This window comes from Emys orbicularis, chromosome 10 (assembly GCF_028017835.1).
Source record: "Emys orbicularis isolate rEmyOrb1 chromosome 10, rEmyOrb1.hap1, whole genome shotgun sequence".
NCBI lineage: Eukaryota > Metazoa > Chordata > Testudines > Emydidae > Emys > Emys orbicularis.
Genome location: NC_088692.1, coordinates 19,673,768 through 19,693,671, shown reverse-complemented (window position 1 = coordinate 19,693,671; position 19,904 = coordinate 19,673,768). Strand labels below are relative to the sequence as shown.

Here is a 19,904-nt window from a genome sequence, read left to right as displayed (position 1 = left end):
TTTCAGAGACAACTTTTCATCTTTTTCTCTTTCTTGTAGATTAAATTATATACAAAGCATGGAACTCTGAAATACCAAACAGATTGTGCCCCAAATAATGGCTACTTCATGATTCCCTTGTATGATAAGGTAAGAAGCCAAAGCTGTTGTGGTCTCTCTACTATGCAATAACATAATGGGCTAATTTAACTTTCAGTCCTGTTTGCAGAATGAAATGTCTTTTTAGAGTTTGATGCAAAGTTACACTGGGACAGCTGATGCTTACATTGGAAAAAAAATGGAAATCAGCTTCAGATGTTTAATAATAGCTTACTGTTTTTTTTAAAAAATGGTTAATTAAATTAAATTATACTCCTCATAACTTGGAGGCTTTCAGATTTCCAGTGCTTAGGCCCCAATCCTACAATGAGCACTGCACGGGCGGACCCCTGAGTGCCTGTGGTACCCTGTTGACTTCAGTGGGGTTCTGCATGGATATATGGGCCTATCTGCATGGAGCTCATGGCAGGACTGGGGCCTTAGTATCTTCCAGAGGCCTCCCGGGGATAATATCACTGAAATGGAAGTCCCTGTTGAGAGAGGCCCCTGACCTATTTCCTGAATGGAGATACTCAAGCAGTCACAGGGATTTGAAAATAATGCTTTGGATGTTTTTAATGTGTTCTTATATACTGTCTAAAACATTGAAACTAGGCACTGAATGTTTTTCTTTAAGCTGGATGATTCCATTTAAATCAACAGATCCTCATTATGCTCTTTTTCTAGGGGGATTTTGTTCTTAAGATTGAGCCGCCTCTTGGCTGGAGTTTTGGTGAGTACTTGATCTGTTGTAGAAATGGTGCAATTGCACGTGCAGCCATTCCATTGCCTCCTTTAGACTGGCTTTGATTTGTAGGCAGGAAAAACCAATTGTTTCAGATGAGCTAAGCTTTACCTACGTATGTCCCAGTTATGGTTTCAATGTCTAAAATGTACTTTTCTTTGAAAATTGGTTTGGTTTCATCCCAATCCTTATTGTGTACCTAACAAAAACCACTAACTGGACGGTCTGGTCACCTGTATAGGCTATACTGCTTTAGGAGAATTGGGGTTATGGATGGAAATTAGAATGGTCAGCGGAATAGGGTATTTTTAAGTTTGACTTTTTTGTGGTTTGCCTTGGCTAAGATTTAGGCTGCTGGATTTGTTATATTTTGCACTGGTTGAAATGCGTGGACTGTATAGGCCTGACTTTCAGAAATGCTGAGTGCCCATTAATTAACTGAAGTCAACAGGAGATGTGGATGCTCTGTACCTTTGAAAATCAGACCTTGTCTGTTTTAAAGATGTCAGAAATGTCTAGAGGTTGGGATAGCAGCTTCTTCTTTGTATATAAATAAATTGTAATAGGCATTGTGTGAGTGCATTGGTAGAAATAGTGAGCATTTTAGAGTGTTTGTGGCATCTTGAATGTGTTCAGTGTGTCCTGACACTCTTTTAAAGCTTAATTGTAGAAAGCGGGGACTACAGAACAGCAACACATAATGTGTTTTTTAGTTCTAGTTTATAAAGATGTTACTCTTCCTGCTTCTGGGAAGAAAAATTTCCCAGAAGACACCGAGATCTTTAATTTTATAGAATTAAGGTGCATGGAGTTTTGGAGCTTGTAATAGAAGTTTGAATGAACTGTGGGTGGGGGAAGGGGCTCATGAGGCTCTTACTATGGGCCATGCTTTGGGGTGGTTACTGCTATGGACTCCTTCAAATGTGGAAAATGGCTGCTGCAGTATTGGCACTCCAGTGAAACACTGAATTGTAGGTTGAAGAATGAACATAGAAACTAGCATTAAGGATTTTCAGTAAACAAAATAAGTTTTGTTTTCCTAATTAAATATCTTGCTATCTAAAATGAACTCCCAGACTAAATCTCCAGCCACCAGACTTTCCCCTTTTACCACGTTATAGGAAAAAGTGCACATTGACTTTAACTGATTTCATTGAAGAAACTTAAGTTGCGAGATGGGGGAGGGAAGAAGACCTACTAGCTTGACTCTAATGTGTCTGTGATGTGGATATTTTCAAGGCAACTTCAAGTGGTTGACAGTGGTGGGTCTTTATATTCCAGCACCTCTCTAATTAGAACATTTTATGACTTCATTATTCAGTCACTTGTTTCTGAGAATCCAACCCTTTAAATGATTTGCTTTTTAAAGAGGCTTACAACATTTCAGTGAATACAATCAAACAGTAAAAATAGTGTACAAAATAATGAGACAATTCACTCATTTGCCTGGGGAAAGTAACTTTTTGATTGGTGAGTTAAACATCAGTAGTTTCTTCATATGGCATGGGTTGGCAAGCTGATATTGTGCTTGGGCTAGTAAATTTCCATGATGATTCTGCAAAGCTTCAGTAAAATAGACCCACAATTCCCATGTCACTAATGTAGTTTGTGATTTCATTTTTTTTTCCTCCCCAGAGCCAACTAGTGTGGACATCCACGTGGATGGTGTTAATGACATTTGCACAAAAGGAGGCGATATTAACTTTGTGTTTACAGGGTTTTCTGTGACTGGAAAGGTTAGACTTCTTTTATGTTCTTTTGCCACATCTCACTTTAACAATGCATGTCTATTTCATAGGAGCAGTACACTGCTGCTCGGCAAGTTACTTTTTGTTCATCTTGACAGGTTCTCAGCAAGGGTCAAACATTAGGTCCTGCAGGAGTCCAGGTTGTACTGAGAAATCCTGGTACTGAAGTAAACATACAAGCTACTGTGACCCAAGCTGGAGGAAAGTGAGTTTTGTGCATGCTTGTGATTGATTGATTTATTAAGTTTATACTGCATTAGTAGATTTGGGAAGAAAATATTTAAATTATTTGGGATTATTGCTAATGATTTTGTTTTTTTTGCTTAAATATTTTTTCTAATGTGTACCGCTATCTGTTTGTTCTATGAATATACTGGAAATGCTGAGAAAAATAACACATTTCATATTGCACAGGTTTGCTTTTTTCAAAGTGCTTCCCGGAGAATATGAAATCTTTGCATCTCATCCTACCTGGACGTTGAAAGAGGTTAGTGCCCAGAAAGCATTGGTAAAAAGGAGGCGACTTTCTGTTTATTGTGGGTGTATATCAATTAGTGCACTCTGTTTTAAGTAATTAGGAATGAACATGAGAGAAGATCTGAATCAGTTAAACAAGTTTAGATCAATGTTTTTTGTAAATTTCACTTAGAGGGGGGTGGGAAACTGCCTTGTCAGGCTGGGCTTTAAAGGTACAGGGCTAGCAGGCTGAATGACTATACATCATCAAAAATGCATGTGCAGAGCCTGCACCTTCCTACTTGTATTTGTAAACAGAAAGTTTGCAGTCCCGTCTTATGTTGAGATGGCCAGAGGGTGACCAGGCCTTTGTAGTAGTGACACTTACTTCCCATGGACTTCTGTCCATCCCAATCTCCTGTTAAAGCAACTTAAAGTTTTTCAACAGGGTCTTCTGTCTGACACATTGCTTATTGCTGTGTTGAATCACCCTCCCCCTGAATAATGATGTTGTGGATTATAAATCGTTTTTGAATATTATGTATGTAGTTGCATTGTTGTTTAGCTGTCTTGCTTTTGTTTAACGTTGTTGTGTCTTAGTGGTAGTTATAAAAGGCATCCTATTATTATTATTTTTGATTGAAATGTATCGGCTTCTACATTTCAGGCAAACACAATGGTGCGAGTGACCAATTCTAATGCCTATGCTGCTGGCCCTCTAGTTGTTGCTGGCTACAACGTTTCAGGCTCTGTGCGGAGCGATGGGGAACCCATGAAAGGAGTCATGTTTCTTCTTTTCTCCTCCTCAGTCACCAAAGAGGTAGTGTAAGATCAGACACATTTTTATTAATGATAAGGATGTAAATAGAGAACATTTGTAGTTTGATAATGAATAATGTTCCTTCAATTATTCTTTTACAAAAAGGCCCTGATTTTATGAACACGTCTGCATGTGCTTAACTTTACTCACATGAGCTCAGTGAGATTAAGCATGTGCGTGAGCTCTAAGGTTGCAGTACATGTAAAACTAAGTGTTCGTGTTTATGTCAGAGTCATACGATTTTTGTTGGGAGGGCGAGAAGGGGGATTTAATCCCCTACATTTTTCTAAAGTCATATTTGTCCAGTTACCTGTCCCTGCATGCTAAGCTCTGGGTCACAAATCTTGGGTTTCTCCAGCAACGCACAAGCGCCACAGGGGTCAGGGAAGAACTTCTGGCGCAGCATTGTGCAGCGCTAGGGTTTTCATCTTCCTGTGAAGCATCAGACCCAGGCCTCAATTGGAGGCAGGATACCACACTTGATGGACCTTGATCTCATCTGGTATGACAACTCCAGCCCCCACCCACTGTAGCATAGGACTAGGAAAATTAATGCTCTGGTTCAGAAAGCATTTGTTCTTAAGTGTTTATTTTCAAGGGCTTATCACTCTTTTTGGGGGGGGGGGGGGGAAACCAAAACACACCTCTAGCCTAAAATATTAATCCTGTCCACGGTATTACAAATAGTACTGTACAGATATGCAGTGTGGCTATTAAATGTTGAATTTATTGATTCTTGTGCCTTTAAACTTGCTACCATAACATTTCATTCATGTAGTTTTCTCTGGTGTGTACACACTTTCAAACTCTACCCCTAAAGACACACACAATTCTCCTGCCACATCTAAACATTTGCCACTCCCTCCCCCCTCCCCCCCCCCCCCCCAAAAAAAAGTGTGCACAAGAACTCGTGGGTGCAAATTTGCAGATTTAATTTTAGAGGCTGCTTTTGAAAATCTGTCCCTCTGTGTGAACTGTAACTGTTTTTCTCCACTCAGGAGGAGACAGAACATATGGGAGAAAGAAGTAATATTGCTTTTTATTTGCACAGGACATTATGGGCTGCAACATTTCTCCAGTTGATGGGTTCCAAGCAAGAGACGAGTCTCTTTCCTATCTGTGCAATGTTATATCAAAAGAGGATGGATCTTTCACCTTCCTGTCTTTACCGAGTGGGGAATACACTGTGGTAGGTAACTAGAAAGTTCATCCCTTCTTTGTACACTAGATTGCTGTTGGGTTTCTTATTTTTTCTAAACCAGAATTCATAATTTTATAGCTGCCAAAACAGCACTAATGGAAGCTTTCTGTATTGGATGAAATAGCTGGAAAAGAGTTGTGCAGTGTAAAAAGTTGGGCGCTGAAGTAAGTTGGGATGGAAGAGCTGTGTGGTGTGGTCTCTGAGGCAGTGCTTATGAAGCAAATCAAGTTCTCATCTGGATAGCTCAGCCAGTCACAGACCTCCCCTGAGGTTTGTTCTGGACTGGAAAGCTGCAGATAGCTGCTGCTGGATTGTATCCTTAAAGTTCTCTACTTTCACCACCCCTCTTTAGTTCACTCACAACTCCTAATAAACACATTCACTCTCAGCCAGGGAGGAAAAGACCTTGTAAGTCTTCTAATTAGGTCTCATGCGAGGGCCTGGTATAGAGCATTTTGGCATTGCAACCTGTAGAACGGTTGGAATGCACCATGCGTCCATTCCCTTAGCTTTTTCTAGTGGTGTAGAGGCACCCACAGCTATGATTGCACTAACATTGTACTTTCCTGTCAGCACATATAAGTGAGGCAGCTGCATCAGTGTATTTGATCCTCCCATTGAACTCCCAAAGCATTCCTGCCCACTGATCAGCGATTGTTCTGACCAGCATCAGTCACCTGGCAACCCTCTCCCCCTTGGCACAGATGCGTGAACTAAGCCCTGGTCTACACTACGAGTTTAGGTCGAATTTAGCAGTGTTAGAGCGATTTAACCCTGCACCCGTCCACATGACGAAGCCATTTTTGTCGACTTAAAGGGCTCTTAAAATGAATTTCTGTACTCCTCCCTGACGAGGGGATTAGCACTGAAATCGACATCGCCGGGTCGAATTTGGGGTAGTGTGGACACAATTTGATGGTATTGGCCTCCAGGAGCTATCCCAGAGTGCTCCATTGTGACTGCTCTGGACAGCACTTTGAACTCCAATGCACTAGCCAGGTACACAGGAAAAGCCCCGGGAACTTTTGAATTTCATTTCCTGTTTGGCCAGCGTGGCGAACTCAGCAGCACAGGTGACCATGCAGTCCCCCCAGAATGTTTCTACGCTCCCCCTATCATCTCCGTCCCTGAGGTTATTGCAGATTAGAAGGCGAAAAAAACGCACTCGGGATGACATGTTTTCCGAGCTCATGCAGTCCTCCCGCACTGATAGGGCACAGCGTAATGCATGGAGGCATTCAGTGGCAGAGGCCAGGAAAGAATTGCTGTGTTTGCTTAACGGCAAAAGTATCGTGCCTCGCTAGCGATCCTGCCTGAGGCAGGTCGCAGTGTCACATGCACTCAGCGCTGTGTCAGGAAGGCCATAGATATAGACATTGCATTAGGTAGCTTCTGTAGCTAGAGAAAACATTCCTGTGCATTCGGCAAAGTCTGTGGCAAAAAAAGAGAAGCCCGTAGTGTAGTGATTATCACATTCACCTAAGACGCGAAAGCCCCGTAGTGTAGTGGTTATCACGTTCACTAACACGCGAAACGTCCCTGGTTCAAAACCAGTTGGAAACAGGTCACTGTTCTTTTTTCTGACTCCCCTCCTGCATTTTTAGTCTTAGAACAGACCGCGCTGTGAAATTTTATTTTGAATTATATCACTTATGAGTTAAATAATATGGAAGCTCTTTCTAAGTTTTAGTCCCGGGTTCCTTACTCTTTCAGCTGCTCTGATAAATTAACATTTTTGTTAGGGGCGGGGGAAAATTTTCATGAAGCCTTTTATAGGGACTAAATGCTATTTAGGACACTGAAAGAATCTTAACGTGGCCCATAGAGTGCGATCCTTTGTTCTGGATTTGTCATTGCACAAGTTGAACTGCTCCTTACTACTGTCCAGGCTTCATGAGCCATGGGAGCAAGGGGCAGGCTGGGGTAGGTGCGACCGCGCGGTGCTGCTGGCTGGGAGAGCAGCCTGAGGCAGAAGCCTCCAGCTCGCATGATATTCCAGGCAGGACTGAATCTCCATGAGACGAAACTTAAAGAAGAGAATGACCTGGAGTCACTCCCATTCGGTGCTCTAAGAGGAGGATAGCCATGTCAGTCCAGGCACCCCGATCGACCTCTCCGAGGTCTGCCGGCTGAGCGGGACCCCGGCTCTCAGGAGCCGGCGGATGGAGCCCGCTGCCAGTCTGGGGTTCCGTCTGCCAGCCCCGCTCAGCCCACTGCCTGCCTGGGGTTCCGATCATCCAGGCAGGCAGCGGGCTGAGTGGGTCCGGCGGACGGGACCCTGGAAAAAAGGTGCGAAATGATTGTCTGCCGTTGCTTTCATGGAAGGAGGGAGGGAGGGGGGCCTGACGACAGGTACACAAAACCACCCGTGACAAAGTTTTTGCCCCATCAGGCATTGGGAGCTTAACCCAGTATTCCAATGGGCAGCGGAGACTGCAGGAACTGTGGGGTAGCTACCCACAGTGCACCGCTCTGTAAGTCGATGGCTAGCCGCAGTAGTGAGGACGCACTCTGCTGACTTAATGCGCTTAGTATGGACATATGCAATAGACTGTATAAAATCGAATTCTAAAAAAATCAACTTCTATAAAATCGACTTAATTTCGTAGTGTAGACATACCCTAAGACATGAGCAGTCAAGTGACTTGGGTGAGGTATACAGGGAGTCAGTGACAGAGTTGAAAAATAGGATGCAGAAGTCCTGGCTGTTTTCCTCCTCTCACCACTAGAAATTGCGTAAATCCATTCTTTGTATAAAACCTGGGAAATCTTCAGTGCATGTTTGATTGTTATTCACCAAATAACTTCTTGAAAATATGTAGGACTGAGTACTAGGGTAAGACCCATCTTAACTTGAGGGCAAACAGTGAGGAAATATATTTCCTCTTTACAATGGCTGCTTGCTTTGTAGCTGGGTGTGTTAGCAGGAAACTGCAAGCAGTGATGAGGCAATCTTCCCAGTGTGTGCTGTAAATCCTCCTCTGCACTAGATGCCAGGACTACTGGTGAAAATATTTTGGCTTGAATGCCAGCTTTTAAATCCCTAAGAACAGATATAACATTTATAGAACCGTTTATATTTGCTGTTCTTGACTGTGTGGACAATGCTTACCAATTCCCTGCCATGTGTGTTTGCGTGTGACTCTTTCGATGGAGCTTGGGTTGCCTGATTTAATTTCTCCTCTATTATGCTTAAATGTAAGTCTGCCAGACCAAAACATTTCTGAAAGGTTAACTCGTTCCATTCCTCCATCCCTCTGAATTATTTCTCCAGCAAATTTTCAACTCCATTTCAGAAAGGCAAGAAGGCGTGCCAGATTTGTGCAGCGTAACTTTGTCTAATGTGCCACATAGGACACAATGCCTTGATTATACCACAGCTGCTTAGGACTCAAAGAAATGCATCTTCTTCCAGATACCATTCTACAGGGGAGAGAGAATTACCTTTGATGTTGCTCCATCTAGACTGGACTTCTCGGTAGAACATGACAGTCTGAAAATTGAGGTAAGGGGTTCATTGCAGATATTTACCGAGAAAAACTTCCCTGTAAATTTATACCTGTAACAACTGCATTTGTTTTAGTAGAAAGCAGATTTGTTCCAACAGAGTTTTCTTCCTAATGATCAGTGTTAAGCAGATTCCTAATCCATGTTTGGGTATGAAGCAAACTGTAGAGCATGTAAGCTGATAATAGGGGAAGATCAGGCACGTTTCATGTCTGAACGCTGTGACATGGTGCTTTGACACTTGAGCCTGGTTTTAAAGCAAAATTGGGAAAATAGTCCTACAGATCAGTGAACTGTTCTCTCCTTGTTGCAAATGCACAGTAACCTTTTAAATTGGTTATGTGAGCTCCTTAGATTGTAAACTCTTTGGGCAGGGACTATCATTTTGTTCGGTGTTTGTACAGAGCCTAGCGCAATGGGTCCTGCTCCATGATTTAGAGGCACTACAATAATACAAAGAATAAGGTGAAAGCTATCCTGCTTCTGCAGCTGTTGATATAAGCTGCTTTGATTTTGATCTGAATTTATGTAGCAAACACATCCGAGAGATTTAGTTCTAAAAGTGAAAAGAAATTTTTCTTTATAAATTTCCTGTGTTTAAAAACAATCTGTTCTATATGCCCTAACTACAAATGTACAGCCAAACACTGTTTTTAACATTTGTACCCACCATATAACAATTTTTTTTTTCTCCCCAACAGCCTCTTTTCCATGTAATGGGCTTCTCGGTCACAGGCAGGGTGTTGAATGGCCCTGAAGGAGAAGGTGTTGCTGATGCTACTGTGACACTGAATGACCAAATTAAAGGTGCACAGTGATCTTGACCTATGGTGCTAAGGGAAAGTCTAAAGTAAGACTGAACTAGGGGAGTAGAGCCTGAGATTGAACTAAAGACTAGAGGGCAATAAGACATTTTCATTGTGGTTTATTTGGCAAGTTAAAGGGATTTTCAGTCACTGGATTAATTTTCCATTTGCAGTCTGTTGTTATGAGAACAATGGCGCTCTAATCATTGTATTGTTTTGCTTTTCTAAAGCTTTGTCACAATTTCTCTTTCAAAGACTTGCCAAATCAAGGACAGAGCTGTAAGAAACAGAAACAAAAGCTGTGTTAGTAAAAAACCCTTTGACTATTTCTTGCCACACAATGCTCGTTAAAAGTAACCTGGAGCTTTGAAGGCCATCTCAGAATTTTTTCTTAACTCTGACAAGAAAATGCACTTTACACACCTTTTCCTCACTGTCTTGTCTTTTTGTTATAGTAAAAACAAAAGCTGATGGCTCTTTCCGCCTCGAAAACATAACAACAGGCACGTACACCATTCATGCACAGAAAGAGCACCTCTTCTTTGAAACCATTACAGTGAAAATTGCACCGAACACACCTCAGCTGGCTGACATCATAGCAACAGGGTGAGTACAATGTTAAGGGTAAAAATGTGAATTGATTAAAAAAAACAACCTTTAATAGACAGGTTTAGATTTTTCAAAGTTTTGAGTGCATGATCTGTAGTACAAGAGGCAAAGATACTACTTAGCATTGTGCTAACAATGAGCTGTTGTAGCCAACGAGAAATGTGTTCAGTGTTTAGTTTTGGGAAACACTTAGCTTATTATGGGATGGTGTAGGTCAATTTAAAACATACATTTTGGGCAGTAACTTCATGGTGACTCCATTAAGAATAAAGTTGATTATACAGTAACTTGCATTAATGCTACTGGATTCTCTTGTGGTAACTAAGAGGAGTGCACTGCACTGAACATCTGTCTCTCCAACTTAGTGATATTTCTTTTTTAATGGGGTTTGAATGCACATATTTTACATGGGATCTGTGTGTTCTGGCTAATGGATGGCAATCTCATTTGTAGATTCAGTGTGTGTGGTCAGATCTCGGTAACTCGCTTCCCTGACACAATCAAACAGTTCAATAAATACAAGGTAATCATGATGCCACAAGACAAGGATAAAGCATCTTTGGTTACAACAGAAACTGACCCTCATGGAGCATTTTGTTTTAAGGCAAAATCGGGCACATACAGCATCCAGGTGAGAGCAAGCTTCAGTTTCTCCTTCTCCAGTGAAAAGCTGGGTAATTTTCTAGACACTCAAGAAAACCAATATTTTAATGTTTTACTTTGTGTTTAAGAATCTGAAAAGGTGTCTTCCCCAGTACTTTTATCCCCTTTACACTGGGCAAAACAAAGTTTGCTGTATTCTAATGGAGTTAAAGTTCCTATGCTCCTTTCTGCTTACTGCTGGCAAAAGTAGGAGACCAGGCTACACAGGATGAATGTTTGTTTTTCTTCTGTGTCTTTGGTTTGAAATCCTGTCTGCTGTTCCATCTTGTCCTATTATATTGCCGTGTGAGTAAGACTTGTCAGACAACTTGTTGCAGTCTGCCTGCTCCTGCTCTCTATGGCCTTGTCTATGCTGCTGATGGCATGTAGAGTATGTATAGCTACATGCAGCAGCAAAAGACTGGCAGCAGGGAGGCAGTGGGGAAAGGCTCCAGCAGCTCCCTGCTTTCACTTTGGCAGGGAAAGGCTTCAGCAGCGGGACGCTACGCTGCTAAAAATAGCAGTATAGCTGTGAGAGGCACTGCTTGGGTGTGCAGAGAGCTGTGTAGGGTACATACCCTAAGGTTCTGACATGGCTTTACTTACCTAAACAGTACCTCACTGTCTACACTGCTATTTATACCTGTACAGGGGGAGAGCAGAGTGTGTACTCTACACACTAGCATAAGTGTAGACATAGCCTAAGTGTCTGCTTGAGATACAAGGCGCAACTAAGGCTGACACACACGATTATCCCCTTCCAGCTGAGAGCTCAGGAACTTGCAGCTGTTTCCTGCTGGAAAAGGACTAGGAAGCATGCTTTTAGGAGATGGTTGACGACGACATAGATTCAGGCTGCCCTGGCCCTCACAGAGCTGACACTTACCAAAGTGGTGGTTCCTATCAGTTGCCACTTGTGGGATTGGCAGGTCATCATGACTGAACTGTTGGGTGGGTTCCTGGCGCACAGGTATCTCAGCAGCTTTTAGGAGGAGGCTAGACTGGATAGTGTAAGAAAGAGGAAGCTTCCCTCCATCCATTTTCCCCAGGGTGTGGCCTCCCTCTCTCACCCCTGTGTCTCTGTAGAACTATATTTTTGTAGTAGTGACCAGATAATCCTGAAAAGCAAATGCACCGAAGGGCAAGTTCTGTTTTCTCTAAGATATACAGTAAATTTCCAGCCACTAATCCCTGATAAATTGTGTGCAGTACAATTATTGTAGCATTTAAATAAAAGCCTCTGGTGATGTGGTGTACCCTGCAGGTAATCGTTCCGGAGGCTGAAAGCAGAGCAGGACTTGCTTTGAAACCCAAAATGTTCCCTGTTACTGTTGCAGACAGGCCAGTGATGGATGTGACCTTTTCTCAATTTCTGGCATCAGTTTCGGGGAAAATCTCCTGTTTGGGTAAGACCTGCCTTGAAAGTAAAATCACGGGTGGTGACTTCTTAGCAGTGTACATGGTCAGTGTGATATCCCTGCACCTGAGCAGAACGTGAGCATTGTTCTGATCAGTACTAGTTACCAATCTGCAGGCAGGGCTAACCCAGGTAAATGCCAACTTCTTACTGTTTGGTGCCAGGGGGTGCTTTGTATTGTGCAAAACACTGACAGAGATAACCTCTGCTCTGAAGACCTTACAGTCCAATAAGACTTTTCTTTGTTGGGGCCATTGGGATGTCTTGCATTAGTAAAACTATGTATGTACTTAAGTGTGTGCAGGATCAGAGGCTCTTTGTCTGTGTGTCCTGTACTGCACCAAACACACTGCCAGCACTCACTAACTACTTTATCTTTTACTGCTGTAACCCCACCAGCTGATAGATAATAAGTCTTGATTGCAAGTGTGTATCTTTCCGGTGCAGGGATAGTGTATTGAATGTAAACGCTGCCACAAGAATAAACTTCACAAATAGTTACTTGTGCACATGTGTGTTTGTAGGCTCAAGGCCTAAACCACCAACAAGCATACTTACAGAGTACATGTGTTTGACTATGTCCCTGTTCCTCCCAGCGGGGTCCCTCAAGCTGCACATGGTGTCCTGAGGTTCCCCTTAACCCCGAACCCCAAGTGTCTGCCAACTTCACCAGAAAGGACTGGGGTCAGAACTCTGTGGAATTGGTCATAGTTGCACCTAAATTGTTCCCCATGGGCCTTCCCCAGGGACTGAGCATTCTCTCTCGGCAGTGGTTCTAGGCCAGGGGTCTCAAACACGCGGCCCGGGGGCCGCATGCAGCCCGCGGGGTTGTTTTCTGCGGCCCGCGAGCTCCTTGCGGCCCCCCCCAGCGTTTACCTAGAGCGGCTCCAGCCCGACGCGCACCGGGGGAAGGGCAGGCTCCCTGCCTGCCCTGCCCCCTGCCGCTCCGGGAAGCGGCCGGAACGTGGGGAAGGGGGGGGCACAGGGCTCTGTGTGTTGCTCTTGCTTCAGGCAGCGCCCCCAGCAGCTTCCATTGGCCGCAGTTCACCGTTTCCGGCCAATGGGAGCTGCTGGGGGTGGTGCCTGAAGCAACAGTAACACACAGACCCCTGTGCCCCTCCTCCCCCAGGTTCCGGCAATTTCCTGGAGCGGTGCAGGGACAGACAGGCAGGCAGGCGGACTGCCCTGCCCCCGGTGCGTGTCGGGCCGGAGCCCGAGCCCCTCCTGCAGCCCAACCCCCTGCTGTACCCTGCACCCCTCCTGCAGCCCAACCCCCTGCTGTACCCCACACCCCTCCTGCACCCCAAACCCCAACTCCCTGCCCTGAGCCCCCACCACACCCCACACCCCTCCTGCCCTCCCTGGGGGCAGGAAGGGGGCAGAGGTGGGGTGGGGATTTCAGGGAAGAGGTTGGAATGGGGGCAGGGCCTCATGGAAGGGGTGGAGTGGGGGCGGGGCCAAGGGTGGCAGGGGGAGGTGTCAGTAATGCGGCCCTCGGCCAATGTACTAGTCCTCATGTGGCCCTCGTGGTCATTTGAGTTTGAGACCCCTGTTCTAGGCCCTGCAACTTGTGTATAGAGGATGATCCCAGGAGTCTAATCTGGGCTTCTGCTTGTCAGCTCCAAATAGATCACCAGCTGGTCCCCAAGAATATATTGTGGTTTAATGAACTAAAACTTGCTAAAAAAATACAGCAAAGCTCTGGTAAATGAGTGCCTAAGAAATAATCCCCTTAAAAGATTAATTTCCTGTAGTCATAGTGCTCAGGATGTGAAAAACGGGTTTGGTTTGCAAACTAGAAGCCATTGTAATTCCTTTGTCTGTCTTGCTTGTTTTCACAGACTCCTGTGGTGATCTGATGGTGGCTCTTCAGTCCGTGAGCCGCCAGGGAGAAAAGCGCAACCTCCAGCTCTCTGCGAAGATGGACTCTGTGGCTTTCACATTTGAGAATGTGCTACCTGGCAAATACAAAAGTAGGGATTAGAGAGAATTTCTCAATACGCTAGTTCAGTAACTAAATTTGTAACTGTAATCTGCTTCCTTTCCTTAAATTGGCTTTAGTCCTGCTGTACTCCAGTACTTGCCTCCCAAGTCAAATACATGATGTTTGAGAGTAGTTTGAAAACATCACAGATGAATATCCTCAACTTTTCTTGCCCTTTGTATCCAACCCTGAAATCAATCTACAATCAAAGACCCATAGGCTCTGGGAATTATACATGCAGTCCTGGATCTTTAGCTGGTGTAAATCAAAGGGCCATTGACGTAAATGTAGTTATGCCAAAACTGATAGCATTGATCGGGCCCTAATTCTTCCACCTGTCATTCTCCCAACTCCTATAGTAATTGAGTGACTACCATTAACAGTGTTTTAGAAACCCTTACCAGGCCACTGTGAAGTGTTTGCTCTCTGAGATTTCCCTCTTAAACCTGGCAGTGAAACATAGTCTTATAAGGAGAGATTTTCAAAGGATCGCAACTCCTCTAGGCACATGTCACAGTGTCACCCCCACAGTGAGATCAGGACATGGGAACAGCTTGAAGGTTTTGCTGTTCCGTTTTTCAGTTGCAAAATGTGCTTGGATTAGCAGTGATGGTGCATGGCTACGTGCTGCTGGTTAGGCTGCCCCAAACCTATTGTCATCTGTGTTCGATGGGTTTAAAATTGTTGAGTAGCTGGGGTGGACAAGTTTTTGTTGGGGAGCAATCAGAGTCATACGAGACATCCATGCAACAAGGACAACCTTTGTTCCCACCATTATAAATCACAAAGAGTTTCTCTGTCGTGCATGTTTTCTAGTAAGCATTGTACATGAAGACTGGTGTTGGAAGAATAAATCTTTGGAGCTGGAAGTTCTGGAGGAAGATGTGTCTGGAATAGAATTTAGGCAGACTGGGTATATGCTGAGGTGTTCTCTTTCCCATGCAATTACACTGGTATGTACGTGACATGTTCTCTTATGTTTTCTTACAAGCACAGTTTAACACAGTCCGACGTGTACACAATTTGGAATCTCTGCAGTTATCCTCCTGTTTGAAAGCATTTCAGAGGTGATAGAGTATTACGTAGACTTGTGTGAGGGTCACTGTGGAAAATTGAAGCCCCCTGCCCTTTGCAAATGCAGCAGCTGAGGTCTGTGTGAACCCATTCTCTTTTGATCACCGATCTGCAAGCACACTGTCAGAGAGCCTGGGTTTGCAATGGAGAGCGAACCGATCAAGGCTTTTGCAAAGTGGGTGGTAAAGTTTTTCCAAAGTGCACCATGGTCCTATGGCTAGAGTGGCCACATTTCGGGGGGTGCTAGGAACTCTAGGATATGGTTACTTTGACTCGGGTCTGCGCACTTCAGTGGATGCCAGATCCCTAGGTTTGAGCATGAGTTAGAAAAGGCTTAACGTAGGGTTAAAATACAAAGTAGACAATGCTCAAATCCAGGGTTCCCTAACCATGGGTCCCCTGACTTGAGTCCCACTAACCTTGGGTTTACATTGTAGTGTAGACACCCATAGTTGCAGCGCAGGAATGGGAATCAGGAGATGTGAGTTCTGTTCCCAGCTATGCTACTGACTTCATATGTGACAATGACAAATGATCTCTCTACCTGTCACTGCCCCTCTCCCTGGGATTGTAAAATAAGGACAATATTTAATTCACAAGAGTATTTAGGCTTAGAGCTCTTTGAGATTTGCCTCACAGCATTTGTAAAGGGCTTAGAGATCTTTGGTTGGAAACTGCTATAGAAGTGCTGTAAATAGTATTTGCCATGTAAATACTGTTGTGTTGGTACCTGCTGATAATCTTTTGTATTGGGGTCCCTCATTCAGGAATTTTACCAGGATGGAAATGGACCAGAGAATGTTGGTGTTTATAACCTGTCCAAAGGAGTTAACCGATTCTGTCTTTCAAAGCCAGGTAGCTTCTTTATAATGTTGATTTAAAACATTGCTGGGAGTTTAACCTTTTTTAAGGTAACTGAACTTCTGGGGTCTCACAAATCTCTGAGTGGTGTTTGCTATAGTCCTGTTCATATAGAAATACCTTGTAAGGCTTATGCAGTCTCTCATACTATTTAGTTCTTCTATTAGGGGTAGTTTATTCCTCACAAACTAATTGAGGTCAGAAACTTTCATTGAATTGGATCAGAGGCACTGATCTTTGACCATTTAAATTTAGCAGGCTAACGGTTCATATATTTTGTTCATAACTGGGCTTTCCCTTTCTAGAATGTGACATCACAAATCCCATAGGTCTCATTGCAATCCAGGGTTCCTTCTGGGATAGGTTTGAAATAGAAGATACCAAAGATTTTTCAAAGCAGAAAAAGGAACTTCAGAAAGTTTGATTTAAAACTTTTCTGTGCTGAATGCCCCTGATAGCCTGCTTAGTAGGGACATCAACACAACTCTGGGTTTAACTCAGTGTTAGGCCTTGATCTTCAGTTAACTGTTAAATTCGGTTGTCTTATTGATACTGCAGTCACTGCAGTGGTCCGTAACCAGTTGGAGATTGGTCACCTTATTTGGTTACAAGTAACCCTGTTCAGTTTGTGTCCACACCAGTATCACAACAGAATGTGCATGTCCCCACCTGCCATGCTGCCTAATTTTGTTTGTATCAGTGTGGTCTGGGAAAATCTGGGAACTAGCCCATAGTGCCTCTCTAGTGACTGGTATTCAAGTGAGATAAAACAATTTGTTAGTGCCCAGAGAAGGGGTTGCACTGATTTAACTAAACTGCTTTAAATGGCGCACATTTTGGCCATAAGCTGTCGTTAGAATTCCGCTGAACGTTAACATAGAAAACTTCAATCTTTTCAGTGCTTCTGTTTTTGACTCTTCAGGTGTGTATGAAGTGACCCCACGTTCCTGTCACCAGTTTGAACACAAGTACTACACTTATGACACGTAAGAACAAATGTTACCCAATGTATTTGACATGTATCTTCCATAATACGCTTTCAGGATGCTTTCCTCACCTGAGGCTAGGTCTACACTATGGGGGCTGGGGGGGGTCGACCTAAGATACGCAACTTCAGCTACGTGAATAGCGTAGCTGAAGTTGCGTATTTTAGGTCGACTTACCTGGCTGTGAGGACGGCGGCGAGTCGACCGCTGCTGCGCCGCCGTCGACTCCGCTTCCGCCTCTTGCCGCGGTGGATTTCCGGAGTCGATGGCAGAGCCATCGGGGATCGATTTTATCGCGTCTTCACTAGACGCGATAAGTCGATCCCCAATAGATCGATTGCTATCCGGCGGGTAGTGAAGACGTGCCCTGAGACTCATCAAATCAAGCTTCAAATGTTGACAGTGAGTCATTTTAACCAGTAGAGGGAGTCCTTACCACAACAATGTTAGAAAGAGGAGAGACACATTCATGTTCATTAGATATGGCCAAAAACTTGCCTCATCCATATTTTAAGCTTTCAAAATGTTTTTGTCATTTTAAATTGATATTTTTGACAGCTTTGTTTCTCTGAATAATGATTTTTTTCTTTGTAGCAAACATCAAAATGGCTTTTTACATAGAACATTGATCACTTGTCAGGATTGGCATGCAAAAGACTTGGAACAAAGTGCACAAGAAGATGAATTGCTCTCTGTGTAACTACCCATAGTGTTGTGTCTAAATTCTAGCCATGGTAGTTACATTCTACCTGCCTTGCTTTTGCCTGCTGTCTTTATTGAATAAAGTATTCACCTTAAATTGCTGTTGTGCAGTGGTGAGCTGCCTGGCTGGTGGGTGGAGTAGTTTTACTCTTGTATTCCACTCGCACCCAGAGATGCTACCAAGAATCAGACTCCATTGTGCGAAGGCATAGCGGGAGACCTTGGTCCCAAGAGCATACAGTTGAAATAGACAAGACAGACAAAGATTGGAAGGAGGAGCAGAGGCCCAGAGTAAGGCAGTGACTTGCCCAAGGTTATAGAACAGATCAGTGACAGCACTGTGAATAGACTTCCAGTCCAGTGTCCTGTTAGCTAGACCACACTGCCTTTCCTATATAACTTGTATTTCCAAGTTTGTAAAGTGCATGGGACTCTTGGGGGCAAATTCAGCTAAATGAGATGCTTTTGTTTCAATTTTTTTAAAAGGAGGGAGATATTTAGTTCACCTCTTTGCTGCTTTGGTTTTCAGATCTTCTCCCAGTATCCTGACACTCACTGCAGTTCGACACCATGTCCTGGGAACAATAACAACAGATAAACTGATGGAGGTGACTGTTACAATTAAGTAAGAACAAAGAAATCTTGGGGTAAAAAAAAGGACATCTATTGCATAAAGCTTTATTCAGCTTTTTAATACTGCAGTCTATAGCACAGCTGTATGACTGCTTCTTGAGTGATCCCACTTTTAGCCACAGCATTCTTGAGTGGCAGGTCGTGCTGTGTGCTTGGGATTCTCTATGGATGTGTAAGTGTTTCTTGATGATTGTTTTGAACGTTGTCTCCTGATTCCCATTTAGCCCCTTTATACTTATTTGTACCAGGGTAAAAAAAACAACCCGGATTATGTTTTTGCAAGAATTTATATTTTTAGTGACTTGCCCCTTAGCTGGAATCTAAAGGGGAATCGACATATTAGCCTGTTCTGAACTCTCTAATCCTGGGATCTGTTTTTCTCTTTTAGTACTTCAAAGAGAGAGTCTTCTGTTTTAGAGGCCTGTTACTGATGTAAAGAGGGCTATAAAAAGAGAACCATGCAGAGTGATTACACACTAATGTGCCCGTTTATGTTCAGCTAAACACAGCGCACAAGGGAGCACTGATTTGTGAACACTTGTAATTGTTTGAGGTGCCAAATCTGGCTGGATGAGGCTGCTAACGATCAGAGCTTTACTAGAGCTTTGCTGATATTCACATTTTCTAGTCCGGGGTTCTTAGGCTTACTTATGGTATGGAAATCATCTTAACAGAGAATGCTTTTCCCTGCAGGGCCCCACCTCTCTTAGTATAACAAACCTGTGGCAGCTACAGCAACTACTAACATAGAAAAGTAACAGCAAAGAATTGTTAGCTTTTTTAAATACAGTTCTTAGCAGCCACAAACAAGGAGATACATACAATACCATGCAACCAACCAGCTCTCCACAGACCACCAGCAAGTGCTCTGCAGACTGCTGCTGGTCCACAGAACACGTCTGCTCTAGTCTGTTCCAAGCTTTCTAGAGAAAGTGCCTTTTATGAAATAAAGGAAAACATGTCCCAGATCTTAAAGGGCCAGTTCTTACGTTAAAAACCATCTATTTGTTTTAAAAATTCCTACTTCCTGGGATCTGAAGCATGGGCATGACTATTATAATGGAACTAAATGTAAAAGAAGGAATTGACTTTTCACAGTTATGGTTCGCTTTTTCTATGTACATTTTCTTCAGCTTGGAAAATAAAGTAGACTAGCCAGTTCAGCTTTCAGGTTCTAGCTCATTTTCCCCAAGGGAATGATCATATATATGTGTATAGTTCTAAAGCACCACCATATATGCACCCAGAATGCTGTATAAATGTTAATGCTACAGTGTTTGGGATTCAGGTGCTGCAGGGGAATGCTTTGTTGTTTAAATATACAGTGCACGTATATATTGTCTAAATAGAAATGTTTCTATTGATCTTAATTTCTGCCAAGTTTGTTTTCACAACTTGAACTGGGGGCCAAACCTGACTTGAAACGTTGTTTTTGTTTATGAAGACTGGTGACTTGAAGTTATTGTCCTTCAGCATCAGCACTTGGTCCCCTTGATTTTATTTTTGTAGCTATTTTGGCCACGCACGCTTTGCACCTCTAAGCAGGGCTCTCACTGAGGTTTTTAAAGTTTCAGAGCACTGGCAAATGAAATATGAACTCTCACAGGCTTGCATTTGTTCTGTGTAACTGAGCTG

The 19,904-nt window shown here is 43.4% G+C and overlaps 1 protein-coding gene across 1 annotated transcript in view; it reads left to right on the top strand.

The window, feature by feature from the left end:
- The window catches only part of LOC135884297 (BOS complex subunit NOMO1), a 34,105-nt gene that overhangs the window by 1,337 nt on the left and 12,864 nt on the right, over nt 1-19,904 (top strand). Inside the window, exons 2-18 of the mRNA XM_065411583.1 lie at nt 40-129; nt 766-811; nt 2,459-2,559; nt 2,670-2,776; nt 2,986-3,058; nt 3,695-3,847; nt 4,899-5,036; nt 8,464-8,553; nt 9,257-9,362; nt 9,817-9,967; nt 10,424-10,601; nt 11,877-12,018; nt 13,871-14,002; nt 14,830-14,966; nt 15,855-15,942; nt 16,871-16,934; nt 18,166-18,261. Of these exons, the coding sequence (XP_065267655.1) occupies nt 40-129; nt 766-811; nt 2,459-2,559; nt 2,670-2,776; nt 2,986-3,058; nt 3,695-3,847; nt 4,899-5,036; nt 8,464-8,553; nt 9,257-9,362; nt 9,817-9,967; nt 10,424-10,601; nt 11,877-12,018; nt 13,871-14,002; nt 14,830-14,966; nt 15,855-15,942; nt 16,871-16,934; nt 18,166-18,261 (1,892 nt within the window). The remainder of the gene's footprint in view (nt 1-39; nt 130-765; nt 812-2,458; nt 2,560-2,669; nt 2,777-2,985; nt 3,059-3,694; nt 3,848-4,898; nt 5,037-8,463; nt 8,554-9,256; nt 9,363-9,816; nt 9,968-10,423; nt 10,602-11,876; nt 12,019-13,870; nt 14,003-14,829; nt 14,967-15,854; nt 15,943-16,870; nt 16,935-18,165; nt 18,262-19,904) is intronic.